At 40.5% G+C, this 17,289-nt stretch overlaps 2 protein-coding genes across 5 annotated transcripts; one reads left to right on the top strand and one right to left on the bottom strand.

Annotated features, from left to right (window-relative positions):
• LOC112160770 (rho family-interacting cell polarization regulator 1) lies at window positions 1-11,149 on the top strand. Its single transcript, XM_024295555.2, has 17 exons — window positions 1-74; window positions 2,034-2,115; window positions 2,232-2,365; window positions 2,439-2,517; window positions 2,595-2,618; window positions 2,695-2,748; window positions 3,855-4,004; window positions 4,550-4,613; window positions 4,699-4,742; window positions 4,820-4,945; window positions 6,494-6,642; window positions 6,736-6,844; window positions 8,112-8,678; window positions 8,745-8,977; window positions 9,699-9,789; window positions 9,882-9,975; window positions 10,385-11,149. Exons 3-17 carry the CDS (start codon window positions 2,274-2,276, stop codon window positions 10,408-10,410), a joined length of 1,902 nt encoding a protein of 633 aa, XP_024151323.1. The 5' UTR covers window positions 1-74; window positions 2,034-2,115; window positions 2,232-2,273; the 3' UTR covers window positions 10,411-11,149.
• On the bottom strand, window positions 6,662-17,239 carry vrk3 (VRK serine/threonine kinase 3). Of its 4 annotated transcripts, none has more exons than XM_024295558.2 (16): window positions 17,112-17,239; window positions 16,125-16,330; window positions 15,896-16,024; window positions 15,645-15,725; window positions 15,017-15,166; window positions 14,651-14,791; window positions 14,294-14,334; window positions 14,140-14,206; window positions 13,916-14,000; window positions 13,741-13,843; window positions 13,563-13,655; window positions 13,292-13,424; window positions 12,850-12,967; window positions 12,695-12,753; window positions 12,489-12,625; window positions 6,662-6,852 (listed from the first exon to the last, which is right to left on the bottom strand). In XM_024295558.2, the coding sequence occupies exons 2-15, from the start codon at window positions 16,327-16,329 to the stop codon at window positions 12,489-12,491; spliced, it is 1,542 nt and encodes a 513-aa protein (XP_024151326.1). In that variant the 5' UTR covers window position 16,330; window positions 17,112-17,239; the 3' UTR covers window positions 6,662-6,852. The 4 variants fall into 4 exon arrangements, with proteins under 4 accessions (XP_024151326.1, XP_024151324.1, XP_036066351.1 ...); XM_024295556.2 differs by lacking the exon at window positions 6,662-6,852 and adding an exon at window positions 11,631-11,994; XM_036210458.1 differs by lacking the exon at window positions 6,662-6,852 and adding an exon at window positions 11,631-11,994 and having other exon boundaries at window positions 15,902-16,024.
• Window positions 17,240-17,289: the final 50 nt, after the last annotated feature.

The following is a 17,289-nucleotide window of genomic DNA, read 5'->3' as shown; positions in this document are numbered from 1 at the left end:
GGTAAGTGCGCGCAGCATCTCGTCGGGATGGGAGCCCGGTTTACCGCTTCTCCTCGTGGGATATTCAAACAGAGGTAGGAGCTTTTATCTCCAAGGTCACAAACCAGCCCCGACAATGTTTTGTCCCCGTGGAGAAAGTCTGAAGTTGTGTTGCTGTGATGTTATCGTAATGGTATCCGGCTGCCATCGGGCTATGGCAGACCGTATCCCTGTTCTCCACGGAGGGATCGGAGGGGGCTTTCTCCTCAGCCAGTGGCCCGATACTTTCGGGGGGAGAAATCGGGCTCCGGGGATCTTAGTGAGGACGGGGGCGGACTTTTTGTGGCCTCCTCCATGGATAAATCTGACACGATGGCGTCCCCCAAGTTTTTTTTTTCTTCTTCTTCTTTTTTTTGAGTTGATCTTCATCTTTTGCCTCTTAGTGCAAGTAAAGAGCCCCCCCGTGATGCGTGAGCCCGTTTATCCGACTCAGTGGCCTGCTGCCCACCGGCGGGTTAGCCTAATCCAGTAATCTGGAATAGAGGTGGCTTCATTTTATTGATACATCACTTCCCCTCATCCTCTTCCTCCACTTCCTCCTCCTCCTCCTCCTCAAACAGACCCAAAGTATGGATGAACAATGTGGAGTCAACTTAAAAAAAACACTCAACATTTATTCAAAATATTATTTCCCATCTTAAATAAAACAATTTTAAATTCCACCTATTCTCATAAAGGGATTAAAATCAATTTAATATTATATTATAGAGCTATATATTATTTATTAATATCATTAGCTTTTATTCATCATATGACTGAAAATATGGTCACAGTTCTTATCCTCTTTTTTAAATAAATAAAATATTAATTCGTATTTAATCAATTTGGGGATGTTTTTAAGGAAAACAAGTTGTAAACATCACTTCCCAGCATGCACTTTGTGCTTTGAAGCCCCCCTTTTTTTCTTTTCAAACTCCAGTCTTGTGAGGTGTTTGTAGACAGTGTCCTCTTTGTTCACGCTGCTCTACGAAGAGGATTAATCTGGCTATTAACCACTAATATAAGAAAAAAAAGCATAGATGCACGTCAGTCGGAGAGGAAACTAAAGCAGTTCGATAACACATGCGAGGAGCTCAGGTGTTTGCATGGGTGTGAAGCAGTTTTTTCTAGTCCCCATGCATGGTGGTCAGTGCTGCAATCTGTGTCAAACAGGAAATGCTCTTATGTGATTTTACCTCTTCTTTTCCTTTGTTCTAGCCGTGCTCAGATGCTCTCACCCTCCAGATTAGGGCTGTGATTTGAACCCTTTAAACCCCATGGTCTTCACTGAATGAGAAGGAACTCCCAAGCATGTAAATCCCTCTTCAGATGTATTTAATGGGGCTTTGATTATGTAAAATGATAATCCAAATCTCCTCAATCTCGGCAAACCCAACAGGTGGAGCTCTTCCCGTCCCATCTGTTCCAACAATAAAGCTAATTTATTGACTATGCGGAACAGATGTCGCTGTTTGTGTGCAGGTTTGTCAGCTTTAAATCTGTAATCTCTGTTGTGGGTGGATTATCGGATAGGACACGACCCTCTCTTCTCTTCCGTTGACTCTGACCCCTGCATCCGTCAAGTTGGCATTCTGAAAAGAAGCTGATTTTGGTCCAAGGCATTTTTATTTTACAGCCGGGCGCTCGTGGAGGACTGGTTTTATATTCTCGGGCCAGACTTCAGTGTAGAATTTCCTGTGTAGAGTCAGCCATGAGACTTCCTGCACTCTGGTGCTGGATGTGGAGGAGCAGGGAGGGGTGGAGAGGAAAGGAAGAGAAGCATAAGCAGACTGTACTCCCCACTGCTGTCAGCTGTGCATACAGCCAGCGTGCCTTTTGCTGTCTCAGGCTTTCAGCAAAGCCCTTTGGACAAATTGAGGAAGTGAAACTGTACTTTGTATCCTCTTCTTTTACCCTTGTGTTTACAGGAGCCCCGTCACAATAGAGGCAAAAATAGTGTCAGGTATGGGGAGAAGAGTGAGATTTTTTAACCCCGACCCTCTCCTTTTGTGCAGGACATGCCCTTTGATTTGCTAAAACCACATCGCTACAGGCAACTCTCCAGGCATGCAGTGATTGCATCTCCCCACTCAGCAGGTGACCAATCTTTAAGCTTTCTAGTTTCTCCATACACTACGTTCTCGCACTCGCCTCTTGGGCCTTATCAGGGTGATAACTCGGCCTCCTTCTCTTCCTCTTCCTCCCTCCCTCAGTCCTGTTTGATCCAAAAGAAACGTGCCTTCTAAAGAAGCAGGATGTTCACAGGCTCCACCAAGCTGCCACCCGCTAAAACCCCCCAGCCCGAGAGGCTGGACGAAGTGTACGCTGCCTTACGCAGAGGCTTACAGTGAGTAAACACACCTCAGTACAGGGTATCACCACCTCGCCGCTTTAAAGACTGAAGTTTGTGTCGCTGTCAGGTCGTACCTGCAGGTCCACCAGCTGGAGCTGGACAGTCTGGGTCACCAAATCAGAGAAAACAAGAGAAACGGCCGTCTGGTGAGATGTCAAACTAGTCACACCAGTATTAACCTTAACGTCCAGAGTGTTCACTTTTCTCTGTTTACTTCCTGCAGGGGTCTTTGTATGAGCAGGACAAGGTGAGTTTCTCTCACGCCCACTGCAGTGTTTTAAAAGCAGAGGAAAGACTTCTCTCATTGTGCTCTTTTCTTTTAGCAAGTGAAAGCCATAGAGAGGTTTATGCGCCGCCTGGAGTTCCATCTCAGTAAGGTGCGTGTGCTCGGTTCAGAGATGGATTTTGCATTGGAAAGCAGCATCCACTGATAAGAGCAGCATTCCAATATGCTTTTGCTTATTTATTTTGACCCGCAAGCAGATGTTTGAACAGAAGATATAATTCAAAAGTGATGGATATATTATTAAAAATCAAGGGAACAGTAGATTTTAATGCAACTTTTACAGTCTCTGTTTGCTTACAGTCTGAAGTAGGGATGTTAGGAGCATGAATATGTTATTACAGTACCTTACTTATTAAAATACAGCTTTATTTTGAAAAATTAACTTTCATTTGGCTACCCAGAGGGAAAAAAAGTGTTTTAGCCAATAGACAGCTTGGTGTCAAATGTTAAAGATCAGAGTTTTCTTCATAAACTGATTCTTCTATGGGTTAAAGATGACACTTGGTTATACAGTGGAGCAAAAAAGTATTTAATCAGCCACCAATTGTGCAAGTTCTCCCACTAAAAAAGATGAGCGAGGCCTGTAATATTCATCATAGGTATACCTCAGCTATGAGAGACAACATGAGAAAAAAAATCCCACTGTCAAATTTTTAAAGAATTTATTTGCAAATTATGGTGAAAAATAAGTATTTGTTCAATAACAAAAGTTCATCTCTGTACTTTGTTATATACCCTTTGTTAGCGATGACAGCAGTCAAACATTTTCTGTTAATCTTCTCAAGGTTTTCACAAACTGTTGCTGGTATTCTGGTCCATTCCTCCATGCAGATCTCCTCTAGAGCAGTGATGTTTTGGGGCTGTTGCTGGGCAACACGGTCTTTCAACTTCCTCCAAAGATTTTCTATGGGGTTGAGATCTGGAGACTGGCTAGGCCACTCCAGGACCTTGAAACGATTCTCACGAACCCACTCCTTCGTTTTGGGCAGTGTGTTTGGGATTGTCGTCATGCTGAAAGACCCAACCATGTTTCATCTTCAAAATCAAAATCTAACCATGCATGACCTCTCTCATCTTTTTAAGTGGGAGAACTTGCACAATTTGTGGCTGACTCAATACTGTTTTGCCCCACTGTAAAAAGGATCAAATAGAAATAAAATTTTGATAATATCCTGTTTTTTTGTTGGAAACTTTTAGGTTGAGGAGCTGTACGATGCTTATTGTATACAGCGCAGACTACGTGATGGAGCTAGTAAGATGGTGGCGGCGTTCAACTCTGCAGCTGGCAGCAAGGAAGCTCGGGAGAGCCAGAATGAAGCCAACAAGGGTTACAGGGAATGCACAGAGGCAAGTTGGCTCAAACATATCAGGGGGGGCTCTTCTCTTTGCTTCCTTTCAGGACAGATTATGATTGTGTGTGTTTTTTTTTTAATTCAGTCTGTTTTGATAATCAAACTCAATTTTGGTTTAAATATTGTGAACGGGAGTTGTTATTTCTGCTTAGAATTACTTTATGGCTCGTTGGTGGTGAGCTACGGATCAGGCAGTCGCTTGGTTGTGGCTATGAGCTCAACGGACCGCTTTGTCGCAGGAATCAGCTGACTGCAGCCGTGTTTGTAAATGAGCAAATATTTTAGGACTTAAGCTGCAGAATCAGGAACTTGGAGTAATTGGTCTTGTTGAGCTAAAATGCTTCATTTTTCTGAGGTTTAGCAAAAAACATAATTTGAACAAAAAATGCTTTATTGCTAAATAATGATAAATTAATTGTTGATGATTCATTTTCTCTTAAAGATTTATTAATAGATGCAGGAATTTATTAGTGATGTGATAGAAATAACCCATAACTGTGAATGCTGCCTGTCTAAACTGGATTCTTTTTGCATGTGCAGCACATGTGCTCTCTTGAGAGTGAGCTAGAGAGCCAGATGGGAGAATTTCATATAAAGATGAAGGGTGAGTCACTCGTCTCTGACTTCCCTTTTTCTGTTCTCTCCTTTCAGTCCACTTCTGACATTTCTGTTTCCGTCTGATGTTTCAGGCCTTGCAGGATTTGCGCGTCTGTGTGCTGGTGACCAGTATGAGGTAAGACAGGAACCCCCCGCTGTTCTTTAAATATCTGTTTCTGCACGATCTCTTGGTTTATGGCTGGGCCCTCTTAGGTTTTGATGCGTTACGGCCGGCAGCGCTGGAGGCTACGAGGCCGAGTGGAAGTCAGCAACAAGCAGATATGGGACAGTGAGGAATATATTTTTCTGCCTCTTGTTACAGAACTGCTGTCAATAAAGGTAATGAACATTTTAAGTCCAAATTAAACAATAAAATCAATTAAAGTTGATATTTTTTCATGTTTGCTGCTGTGTTTGACTAAAACCTTTAATCGAGGAGTCTACTTTAAACCTGCAGTGTAGTGTTTTGTTGACTTTTAAGCTTCACTTAGAAAAGTTACTGCATGTGTGTCTGCTCATTTATCATATTTGTACTTTTTCAAAATGTTATGTCTTTACTATTTTTAAGCTTGCATTGCATTCTGTTTCTAATTTTATTTGTTTTTAGGGAGACAATCTTACTATGAGTCCAGGGACAGCAGATGTTAATTAGCTTTGTGCATTGGCAGCAATGCTTTATAATGTCAAATAAACGAACAAATAAATAAATAGCAATAATTTTACTCCTTAAGAGAAAGTAAATGGAGCTTAAAAAATGCCAAATAGATCAAATGTAAAGACCTACTCTGATGAAAATCATGTTTTTAACATGTTCTTGTGGCATTTTTCTCATGATGGTGGACATATATAAACAAAATTAAGCTGTTTTATTCAGATTGTTATGAGACAAAAAATGCAACTTGAAAAAGCTTGTAGCAGTGACATAGCTGCTACAATCAGCAGGCTACAAGCTCCCTGCTCTGCTCATTTCTCATGCTTCCACTTGCAGACAAATAGAATTTCCTCCAATTTCCTCATCCGAGCCGGCATCAAAACTGTACGGCTGGATAGCCTCCAATATTGCTCGCCATTTTTGTTGCACTGCTAATGTTAGCTTAGGGTCGTGAGGGGCTGTAAGCTAGCAAGAGTGTAAACAAAGGGATGATGGGAAGTGTGGGCAGGCCTGCACCGTGCCAACAGTCCCTCCCCACAACTCAGAGGCAAATTTGTAATGAACTCCTGCCGCTCTGCAGAAACTATGTCCTAGAAAATTACAAGTTTTTTGATTTAGGCTAAAAACGGCATAATTATAACTTAAACATCACTATGAATGCTCTTAAAAAAGATGATAGTAGTGGACTTTAAGCTAATCTCCTACATATATATTTATTACAGTGACACTATGACATTATATGGTAATGCACATACAGAGTCATGGCTTCTGAATCAGATGAATACGACTTGAAACGTTGGGAGAAACAGTCACACTTATGATTTGAACTAAAGCTATATTAATGCCTAAGTTGTGAAAACACCTTATCTATCTACTTAACTGATTAATGCTATTTTAAAAAAATATTATTTTAGGTTAAAGCCTTAAAACTCAAAGTTTTAAAAAATTATTGCTGGTTCATTAGCTTCTTGCAAGTGGTGCTAGATGGGACTGATTTTTTTGTGCCACATGTTGTAGAATATCATACATGTGATCATCTGTCCTGCCTCAAATGAAACCACGTGGTTTATGATGTCAGGCACAAAAAACTGATCTCTGTCAGGTTCAGGCTTCACTGCCGTCTGAACATGTTTACTCAAACCCCTTTGTGTTCCAGCATTACAGATAATCATCAGCGTTGACGAATGATCTAAGCGTGTTTTCATATCTGAGATTCGCTCCTTTCCGTTGTCAAGGTGACGGAGCTGAAGAGCCTGGCCAATCACGTGGTGGTTGGCAGCGTGTCCTGTGAAATGCTGGATCTGTTCTGCCCGCTGCCGCAGACGCTCGCCGTAGATATCAACGACTTGGGGACGGTAAAGCTGAACCTGGAAGTCACTTGGAGGTACTTAAATGTGCAGACCGTAAAGCAATTTCTTTTATTTGAACAGCATTTGGTTTTGCTGCTATAATAGCATCCGTACTTTTCCCTTGAAAGTCCATTTGATAAGGATGACCAGACCTCCTCCTCCAGTACGGTTTCCAAACGGCTGCTGTCCAATCAGAGCCCTCCAGACACACCCTCCATGCGAGAGCAGGTGTTCTACGTAAGTATCTGAAAATAGAACACATTTTTGTTTATTGTTGTTCTCAATCAAACAGTGAAGGGTCCACAATAAATCAGCTCCACCCTGTGAAACGTTTCTTTTCAACACACAGACGTGCACTTTTCAGATGAATCTCTCCGATAGCCGTCAGAGTCATTGCACTGGCTTGTTCTGTTTCAGCTGCTCCCCAACTGCTTAGTGTGTAGTGGTAGCACAGACGTGTGCGAGGGCCTCCACAGAGGGTTGTGTGCGAGGAGGACGTGTGGCTGTGGGAGCGGGGTGTCCCATGTGGGGAGGATGAGTGTGGGCAGTGCAGGCTCGACTGGCAGCAGCCGTGTGTTTGAGCGCAGCTGTGGCTCGTGTAGCTGTTTGATAGTGGTTGAGTAGCGCTCCATTATGTCCCTCGTCTTCCTCATCTTCAATGAAGAGTGCACCTCGTAGCGGCTCCAGGCAGAGCCGCTCTCTGGAGAAGGCTTTCCCCAATCGCACGGCGGATAGGGCCAGGTTCTTGCGGTGGGAGTTCAACCGTCAACTGCCCCTCTCTATGTCACCTCAGCCGGTGTGTTTAAAAGTAGATGTAGTTCACTCTGCTGTAGTGAGAATGAAGAGCTGTCAAATAATAAAAAAAAAAATCTTTATTTAACGTTTGATTTCTGGACAAAATGAGCTTTTATTAGGTTGATGATCTTTTTTACATCTATAAAATCTATCAAAAAAACAAATTTAATCCTTCAGATATTAATTTAGGGATAATTAAAAGTTTGATTGATTTTAGTTTTAACTTAACACATTTTGTTAGATTTTTCTAGATGTTTTTATCTCCATGACTGATTTTTAATTCTTCTTACTCTTAAATTTTCACTAACCTGCTTTAAAAATAAAATAAAAAAAGAACAGAATCAACAGTATTCTTTGCATTTTGCAGCTTAAAATGTCTCAATTGGAATATAACATTTTATTTCAGTTTTATGTTGAAAAAAATGTGTTGTTACACATTTAAGATGCAATTTTTAAATTAAATCCAAGGAACGATTTTCTTTTGTTTTTTCACGCCACTGTTTTAATAATACCTTTTTTTATTTGCAAGCAGAACTGGTTTTAAAATTGATCAAATATTGAGTTTGTGAGTGAAAATCTAATTAATGTTTTTAATAAGAGTGTTTGGGAAAGACTTTTTGAATCAGACCTTGTTTTCCTGACTCACTGTTTGGAGAGAGGAAGAGTTCTCGGTGACAGTTTGTGTAAAGATTGTTCTCTTATCTTCCAGTCCTTGCTGAAGCGTCAGGGTGAAATTGAGAACGGGACAGTCTGGTCCAACTCCTCGGAGTCCTCCGACGACTCCTCCAGTCCTGCTCTGGCTCATCACGCTCAGAGGCTGACAGCCTCCAACGTGCTCCAAACCACTCTGACGGTGTCATGCGGGCCGCACAAATCCACGGCTTCAACTCCATCGCTCTCGTCCAACCAGGAAGAGGACGAGACAGAAGTGGGAGACGTTTTCCCGCCTGCAGATGCGGTGTCCAATGGCCATCTGCAGTCCGACTGCCTCGCTGGAAAGAGTGGCTCAGACTGTCCTGCAAATCGCAGGTCTTCTGTCCCATCAGAGGACTCTGAAGTCTCAGCAGAGCTGAGCTTCTCCTGCCCAGAAGAATCTTCCATGTCCACAGCGTCTTCAGAGAAGAGGGCAGACGTGAACAATCCCTGTGAGGACTCCTCATCACAGGCTGAACAGACTGAGGCAGAAACGCAGGACAGTGACAGAGCTGAAGCCGCAGAAAGTCTCCAACCACAAGAGTCCATGCAGCTGCTGAAACAGCCAGAGGAGACTCCGACGGTGAGCTGGAGAACACTTGGTTTGACAGCTCCATGCAGAAACTCATATGCTTTTGTCTCTTCTCAGGCTCCTTTTCCAGCTTCTGCGAGCTTCAATCAGGAAGTCGAGACAGCTCTGGAAAGTTTCGACTTTCTCAATGACTCTGACTTTGATGAAGACGAGGAAGATCGACCGCAGGAGGAAGAGAAAGTAGAGAGAGAAGAGCAGAGTGGGGAGTGCATTGAGGACCAAATTAAAACTGAGGAAGAGACGAACATAAAAGAAGAAAAGAACACGGAGGACTTGTGCTCTGCAGACAGGTCAGTAATTTTAGTGTAATGTTTTTAACACCTACCTTTTCTTCGCTTTTCAAACTCTTTGGACTAGATGTACAATACTTCCTTTTTAGGCGTAAACCTGTTGAGGATCTAACATTTCACACCTTTGTTTTGCCAGATTTTTAAAGGCATGTTTTCCACGAATAACCCTCAACCTCTGCAAATAAACTTATGACCTAAACAGATTACACAAGTGGAGCAATTTTCCCTGACGTAATCCTAAATATGTATTAGGAAATTAAAATGGTACATGAGACAAGTATTGAGCAAGAGTTAAAACTCAAATCCCTCTAAATTTGCACATTTGAAAGCCGTCCGGTTCTTCCCTAAAATCTGTCTTGGGCAAAACTGTGAGGATGAAGAGTCCTTTCTAGAGCTCCTACAAGCAAGAAGCTCAAAAATCTAACATGTTTTTTAGGCCGGCTGTCCTTTTTAAGTCCTGGAAGTGCTTGTAAAAGCCTGTTTATTCCTGTTCAGTAAAGTATGTGCTGTACACACATTCTTAAAAACAAACCCGGGGGTTTGAAGGAAGTTATTTCCCAGTTTTTTTTAAAGACACTGCTCCAAACTTAATATGTTCATGTAAGTGCTGTCATGTTTGCTTCTGCTCTCTTGGATTGGTTCTCCTCAGACAAATAGTTTTTCTGATAAAGCAGATGTTAAAAAAAAATCCAAAATCTTTCTTTTTTCTGTAATTGTGCAGTGATGAAGAGGAGGGAAATGATCTGGAGATTCTCATGGAAGCGCCTGAGGGATTTAGGAACTCAGATGAAGATTGTTGTTCTGGATCACAGGTAAACAAACACCCTTTGAATAATACTTTGGGTGTTTCCATGTAAAAAAATTGTAATAAAATAAAATTTGTCCTTCAAATCTTTTTTTTAAGGCTTCAAGCGTCGATGATGAGCAGGATTTGAGTCTTGTGGTGATTCCTGAGGCTGAAGATGAGAGCAGGAAGGATAAAGGAGTTGAAGATTATGGTGAGTGTCTGCAGTAAGAAAATACTGATTCAGTGAAATATTGCAATACTTCACCTGGTGATTCTTGTATCAATTTAAAATGCTGCCAAGACAATATTTATAAGCAAACATGCAGTTCAGCGTCTTGCTTTCCACCTAAACTCTTGACCGCTAGTTGACAGCACTCCACATCAAGCCTCTTTTAGCAGCATTAAATGAAATATAATTTAACATTTTAATTATGTTAAAGGTGTGTCAATGTTTAGATAGTTTTTCTAAGTCATAATCTTAGAAAGAAACATTGTCTCTGGTACTCTCTTGGAATATCTAGTGATGCGTATCATTTTGGGACACGTGTATTGTGATACGCATCGTATTCCCAGACTCATCCCTAGTCTGCAGGTGTTAAAATAACAATTCTCAATTCCAGAAAAGGAAACTTCCCAAGAGGCGTAGGAGCGTTCTTCTACCCGCCCGCCCATTGGCCACTACTGTCTTCGAGGGTCGAGTGGGGCCACCGCTGATCCGTTTGTCATTTCAGTGCCATTTCTCTGCCACAGACCTTGAGGATGTTCCAGTCACCGCTTAGACAAACAAATTCTTCTGTCGCAGTGGAGTTTGTGCTCATGTTTGCCTTGTTCACCGAGAGCGCTGAACCTGGTGGTTCCTGCATGTGGCTACAAAAAACCCCACAAAAGCACCTCCAACACCTGTGATCATTCGTTTGACTTACACTCCATCAAGTTGCCTGTGTTAAAGTGGGACGCCACTAAAGTTTACACTTTTATAAGCTGCTCCTGTCATGTGAGCCTTTTTGCATTTCAGGAACAGATAAGAGGCCTTGTTTCTGAATTTTCTAAGTCCTTATTTTCAAGCCATTCTATAAGTTAAATAATTCGTTTACCAAGTTGCATTAGCTCCCCCAACGAAAACAAAAAACCCCACCAGTGTTTGTGGACAGAATGAACCCAGCCAGTTACATTTTCAGTGTTAAGTCAGAGCACTGCCCAAAAGCTCTCTTACTGTCAGAGGAGAGACTTTATGAGCATGTGATGTTTGTCTGAAGACAAGAAGTCTTTTACAAACTAGGAATGTACCCTGAAAACAAAAAAATCATTTCTTTTAAGAGCCTTTTTCATTTCAATCTGCTGAACGGACACATTAGGAACACAAAATGTACCTGTTTTTACAAAAATACAAAAAAAAACATCTAAGTGTGGACCTGTATTTAAACCTGCATGTCTGTATGAAAAAAAAAAAAATCAGTTTTAAGTGTGTAAGCTAGGCTCTGAGCCAAGAGCCACCTGGTCTAAAACTGTGTGTGACAGCTGCCACAAGGGGGCGCTAGTCTGTCATTGTTGTGCTTTGTCATGTTCCCTAAACCGCCTCTTCATTCAGAAAGTGCCTCAAGTGACAGAGATGTTACGGCTTTGAACGCCACAGCAGGAGAGCCGGCAGACAATAGCAGTGTTTATTTTCTGAATCACTTTACCAGTGTGCAGTAAGAGATATTTACTGTTTCATAATAAGAATTGTATATGTCTTGAAATGTTCAAATTTTTATGTTCAGAAATGTTTAAACTTTATAAAGTTTTCTTTAAAATGGATCTGTGTGGTTTTATTGGTGCACAAATGTTAGTTTTTAAGGAAAACATTTTTAATGACTTTAAAAACAGTTTTAAAACAATAAGAAGACATTTTATTTAAAGTAATCCACATTTTAAGATGGGTTCATGAAAACAGTCTCATCAGTTTAACATCAACTTGCAGCAAACAGTAAAAAAAAGACTAAAATTACACAAACTTTCTAAGAACAATGTGTGGATAAAGCACAGGCAGAGACAACAAGAACTCCACTTTCATCAACAGTGTTAAAATCTACAGTGCAGTTTCACGAGAATCAGTGCTGAATCAATGTCCAACAAATGATCAGTCATCAAATCCAAATCCACCAAAATCCATCAAGTACATGAGTCGACATTCACACCAAAGCAAAGAGATTCAGCAAGCAAAAACAAATCCTGCTTTTTGACTTGATTTCTGTGGGGAAAAAAGGATAAGAGTCAGAAATGAAGATTAGTATTTATTTTATTTACTACAAAAGATCAAAGGTTTAATGTCAAATTACTAAGTTTAGAGGAACAAAAACTAGAAATATTTAAATTCAGTTTGATTACTTGTTTTTAAAGACCCTCTATAATGAAAATTGTGTTTATGTTGCTCTTGTAACATTTTGCATTTCTGAATAGTTCTTTATTCTATTTTTTGTGACTCAGGAGCACATAAAAGAAATGCATGTCCTATGTCCTAGAAAACAACACGTTTTTTTTTTTTTTTTATGTTGGCTAAAAACAACATAATCATAATTAAAAGACAACCAGGAACTCTTTGACAATAGATCAAAAGATGACTGGAGTGCGACCTTAAAAACATGGAATATATTCTGAACCTAACACTGGACTGAAAGAAGAACCGTGATTTCAATTTGTTTTTAGACTGGAATGACTGAATATATTTGACTTGTCAATCCTCACCTAAAAACTGAGCGGCGCCTCCACCGACCCCCCCAGCTGATGTAAAGCAGCTCGGAGTCCATTCTTCAGCGAGGAGTAGTCGGGCTCCTCAGAGTACTCCAGAGCCATCACAGACTTCAGGTAGGTTTGAAATGCACCTGTGCAGCGATATACAAACAGATCAAACCGTGGACCATCTCCTGTATTACACGAAAATAAAAACTTACTGGAAACTCTCTTCTTCCCAAAGCAGTGACTCAACAGGGCGTCTACATTCTCTCTGTACCTGCAATAAAGAGTTTTTATTCTAGTGTTAATGGAACAGTAAAAGATAAAGATGTGCATCATTAAAAAAGGACACTCCTGTTACAGCAGGTCCTACCTCTGTTTCTGCACGGCCACCTGGTCTGGCTGAGCGAGCTCGAGCCACGGCAGTTTCTCCGTGTGCCAGTGCAGCATGCAGTAACCCAGAGACTGCAGGTCACTGCGGCGAGACGGACCTGAAAAACACCAGAATCGTTCATGAGTCGCAGCCCTCACAGCACCAAAAAACTGAAATTATTAAAAAAAAAAAAAAAAAAAATTAGAAGAGAACATTCAAAAGTTATCTTTGAACACAGTAGAGGTTACAATTCAGTAAAAAAAAGTGTCAAATCAAGCAGAGAAGAACACAAATGATCATGTGACAGAGTCTGCACTTTGATGATGAACACATGATCACTTCTGCTTCACTGATGGAGGAAAATGATTCGCCAATAGTTGGAATGAAGTGACTCCAAATACATGAGGTGTAAGAGCATAATGTATGCATATGGGGAGTGTACCTGCTCCCTTGTGTGCATCCACGCTGATGAAAGGCAGGGCGCCTTCATGCGGCGTTCTGCTGGCTTCACGGTACTCCACGTGCTGTCCTCCTGGACAGTACCTGAAGGCGTGGCAGTATCCTACCAGGTACACCTGACAGAGCATGTGTGAAACGTGTTCGTCAGAGGATTCCGGTTAAGTCTTAGAAGGAAAAACACTATCTAATACCATAAAAACAACCCAAATATAAAATAAAATACAAAATCTATTGAGTACTTGTACAAACATCACCTGTGCATCCTGTCCTGGTTTGATGTAAATGTTTTCTGCATTAATATCAGCATGGACGTACTCATTCGAGTGGATAAACTGCAGCACATCCAGCTGAGAAAGCAAATAACTCAATTTAGACTGGATTTCCTGAGTCATGCAGGCCACCTGACACGCCGACACACAGAAGAACACTCACTATTCTACAGGCCAGCTGAAGAACAACTTTCTCTGGCAGAGGTTTGCTTTCTTTCTCAATGACAGAGTGGAGAGAGCGCCCCATGTTGGGGAAAATAAGGAACCTGCACCGTAAAGAGAAAGAAGTCAGCGTGAAATGGTTTAAGAAAATGGGTCAAATGGTAATTAAGTCATACCTGTATGAATCTGCATGGAGACCAAAACCAGAGCAGGAAGGAATTCCCAGAAAATCCAGCTTGTTTTGTTTGATCCATTTGTCCACTACAAAGACAACAAATCACAACAATCTAAGATGATTAAATTAATATGATCTAAATAGTCGACTATTCACTTTCAGGACAACTGTAGAATGAAAAGGAACGACAAAAATTAGAAAAATGACAACAAACTGAAAACTTACCAGATGCAGGTTTGGCAGCTCTCTGCAGAAAGTTCTGCTCATTGAAGATTTTTCCATCTTTAGCTCCCTAAAAGTAAAATAACTGACTTATTCTGGGAAAACTAAAGAAGCATCAGACAAAAATACTAATTTAAAAATGAACATTTGTGCTGACCAGTTTGAGGATGTGGGGTTCTTTAGAGTTGGGGCGTGTCACTGAAAGACACAAAAATATGATGACAATTAAGTATTATTTATCTTTATTTATATGTTTTTAGTGTTATTTCAGCCGCTTGAAAACTTGACATTTGTTTGTGTTAAAAAAATCTGCTACTTATTTTTCGACAAAGTCGAAAACAATTCAATCAATCAAGTTTTTATGCTTTAATGAACTTGAATTTATTTATTTTTTGCTAAAACAGATTTTCTGTACAGCTGAAGTTGATCAGTTTCCTGGAATGATCTATCCCATTACAATGAAATGTGCATTTCTAAGAACAGAGCTGTGAAATCTTACTGCCTTCAGTCTCACCTTCATACAGAAGTTCTGCTGCGCTCTGGCTGAGCAGCTTCTGCAGCTTCCACTTCTTCCCCGTCATGTCGGTCACCTCCTCGCAGTCCTGCAGCGGCTCCACTGCGACGGTATGCTTCGCCCTCTTTGTTTTACTCCTTCCTACCAAGGTATTATTCATGGTGAATTAGATCCTACTAGATATGTAATTTTTAATTGTTTTTCCTTGTTTTATCCTTAGACCGTTTTCTTTATTTTAATCCAATCTACACATCTCTCATAAATGTGGCTCCTGGTTTAAAAAGATTTGTTTCACATGTCAACCTGTGGATGCTATTGTTTTGTAAATAAAAACATGCATGTTTACTCAAGCATGTTCTGCCTTACCTTTAAAAGGAGACTTGGTGATTGGTGAGGAAACAGGTGAAGCAGCATCTACTGCCGGTTCCTGTGTTACCCCGCTTCCTTTATCACACAGATTCGGAGGCTCTTCTGCTTGTCTCTTAGGCGGGCTGGAAATTTTGGCCTTTCCCTTAACTGTCGAGAAAAGTATGTGAATTAAATGTATGAAGAAGCCAGTAACTACATGTTGTGTTTAGTATGTGTGGTGAACATCCAGGGAAGGGACACTGAGAGAGTGGAGTCCTACAAGTACCTGGGTGTTCATCTAAACAATAAGCTGGACTGGTCCAACAACACCACTCTAAAGGGCAGAGCAGACTTTTAGTGCTGCGGATACTGAGGTCTTTTGGAGTTCAGGGACCACTCCTAAAGATCTTCTATCACTCCGTAGTGGCATCAGCCATCTTTTATGGAGTGGTCTGCTGGTGTAGCAGATTCTCCACAGCAGGCAGGAAGAAGCCGGAGGTGTCTTTTATCTCTGCACTATAACTTTGCTTTCTTTGTAAATATGTCAATTGTCTAATTATTCTAATTTTCTATCTGTAATTCTGCTGTAACCCTGAAATTTCCCCACCGTAGGATGTATAAAGGACGATCTTATCTTATCTTATACCTGTTCGAGTGCTCTTTCCTCCAGAAGGTGAAACATCTACGGTTGGTTCAAACTCCACTTTGGTTTTGACAGTGGCTGTTTCTGTTGATGCAAATAAAAGTTGGTGCACATTTTTTGGATTTAGGAAGCCTAACTGAGTGAGTTGTAGTTGCTGATTTGAACAAACGTACAAAGACACCTCTGAGTTTGGTGATGTAACGTCTTCTATGTTTGATTCTAAAAAACTATAACTGTCCAGCAGATTATTTTACCTTCACCTATGGCAGGTTGAGTGCTGGGTACCACAAGGGGAGCGGGATCTTTATCCAGGCGCAGGGATTTACGGGTCTTTCGCAGTGGGGGGCGAGGTGAAACTTTCATGGAGGTGATGTCTTCATGCACTGTTGAGTAAAAAGATATATAGTTCAGATCAAGAACCATGCAAAGACAAAATGAATACATACAGAAAATACTTTATTTTTGCTTTGCAATTGCACTAACCCTTATTTTCTGTAGGCTTACAACTTATTCCTACAGCAACGTTTGTTTTAGTGGTGGATGTTTCCACATCTCTTTTTGTAGGAGCAGTGGAGCTTACAGGTCCAGAGTCTTCAGCGGCGCAGGGAAGTTTCTCACCACATGATGGACAAAATCTGTAACCTGGCTGCAACTTTGTTCCACACTGGGGGCAAAAATGGAAAGGCATCCTGCAAAAGTAAACACAAACATTTGTGCATTTGATCCTCATGGTCCTGTAATACAAGCAGTTATAATAATATTGATTGTGTTCAGTAGTTGGCATAGAATACTGTTCTCTAAACAGCGTGTGCTTGTCTGGTTGTACTGACAGCAGATTAAATTGTGCTAAATTATCAGCTATGGAGAAACAAGTTTTTAGGAAAATACATCTTTTAGATCTTCAGGTTTGAATCTCTGTTTTTGTAGCTAATATAAAAGGAAATTTCAAAATAAAGACAAAAAATATTTACAATTCATAAATGCTGTTATGTTTGCAAATAGATTAGCATTTACAATAATATGTTAGTCTCACAGTCATACATTATGATTATAAAAAAATATACACTGTATTTTTAAACCAACAAAAAAAAAATCCCAATAAATTGTTCATTTGTTTATTTATCACGTGATTTTAATGTTCATTTCACTACCTTTCATTTTGCATGGCCAATACTTCAATAAACTAGCAAACTATATCAAAAAGTTTAAAATTTAACTTTTTGTGTATGTTCCCCAAAAGAAATGTACATATGTGACGAAAGCAAACAAAAAACGAGATTATTTTCATTAAATCTTCAATTCAAGAAATGTTGGTTAGCCAACTGTCATTTAGCAAAGTGTTTGCCTCACGCATACAAATATAGGTAGTTAATGCAACAACATTTACAGTACCTAGCGGTAAAAACTACTCCCTTTCGTTTTCAATATACAAATGAGGAAAAGTACGATGTATGGAAACATTGTCAGTACCTGAAAACTTGACGGACTGTTTTGGTTTGAAGCTTGATGTTCTTCTTCGTCGCATGAAGAGCTGCAGGGTCGGGAGAGGTTACAAACGTGCTGCCCTCTTGTGGAATGCTCCCAGAATTACAGGCAAAAGGTCATTGTTAAAATGAAGGAAAATTGTAGTGAAAATCCTAAACTTAGC

This window comes from Oryzias melastigma, linkage group LG3, assembly GCF_002922805.2.
Source record: "Oryzias melastigma strain HK-1 linkage group LG3, ASM292280v2, whole genome shotgun sequence".
Classification (NCBI taxonomy): Eukaryota; Metazoa; Chordata; class Actinopteri; order Beloniformes; family Adrianichthyidae; genus Oryzias; species Oryzias melastigma.
This window is presented reverse-complemented; position numbering and strand designations above follow the sequence as displayed.

Bases quoted from the DNA above. Each gene is read 5' to 3' on its own strand.
- vrk3 (XM_024295558.2), bottom strand. From the start codon at position 16,329: ATGCCTTTCCATTTTTGCCCCCAGTGTGGAACAAAGTTGCAGCCAGGT. The intron at 15,167-15,644 runs GTATAAGATAAG...TTTTCTCGACAG, and splicing joins AGGAAAGAGCACTCGAACAG to TTAAGGGAAAGGCCAAAATT. The intron at 14,335-14,650 runs GTGAGACTGAAG...TGTGTCTTTCAG, and splicing joins AGCAGAACTTCTGTATGAAG to TGACACGCCCCAACTCTAAA.
- LOC112160770 (XM_024295555.2), top strand. From the start codon at position 2,274: ATGTTCACAGGCTCCACCAAGCTGCCACCCGCTAAAACCCCCCAGCCC. The intron at 2,619-2,694 runs GTGAGTTTCTCT...CTTTTCTTTTAG, and splicing joins CTTTGTATGAGCAGGACAAG to CAAGTGAAAGCCATAGAGAG. The intron at 4,005-4,549 runs GCAAGTTGGCTC...TTGCATGTGCAG, and splicing joins GTTACAGGGAATGCACAGAG to CACATGTGCTCTCTTGAGAG.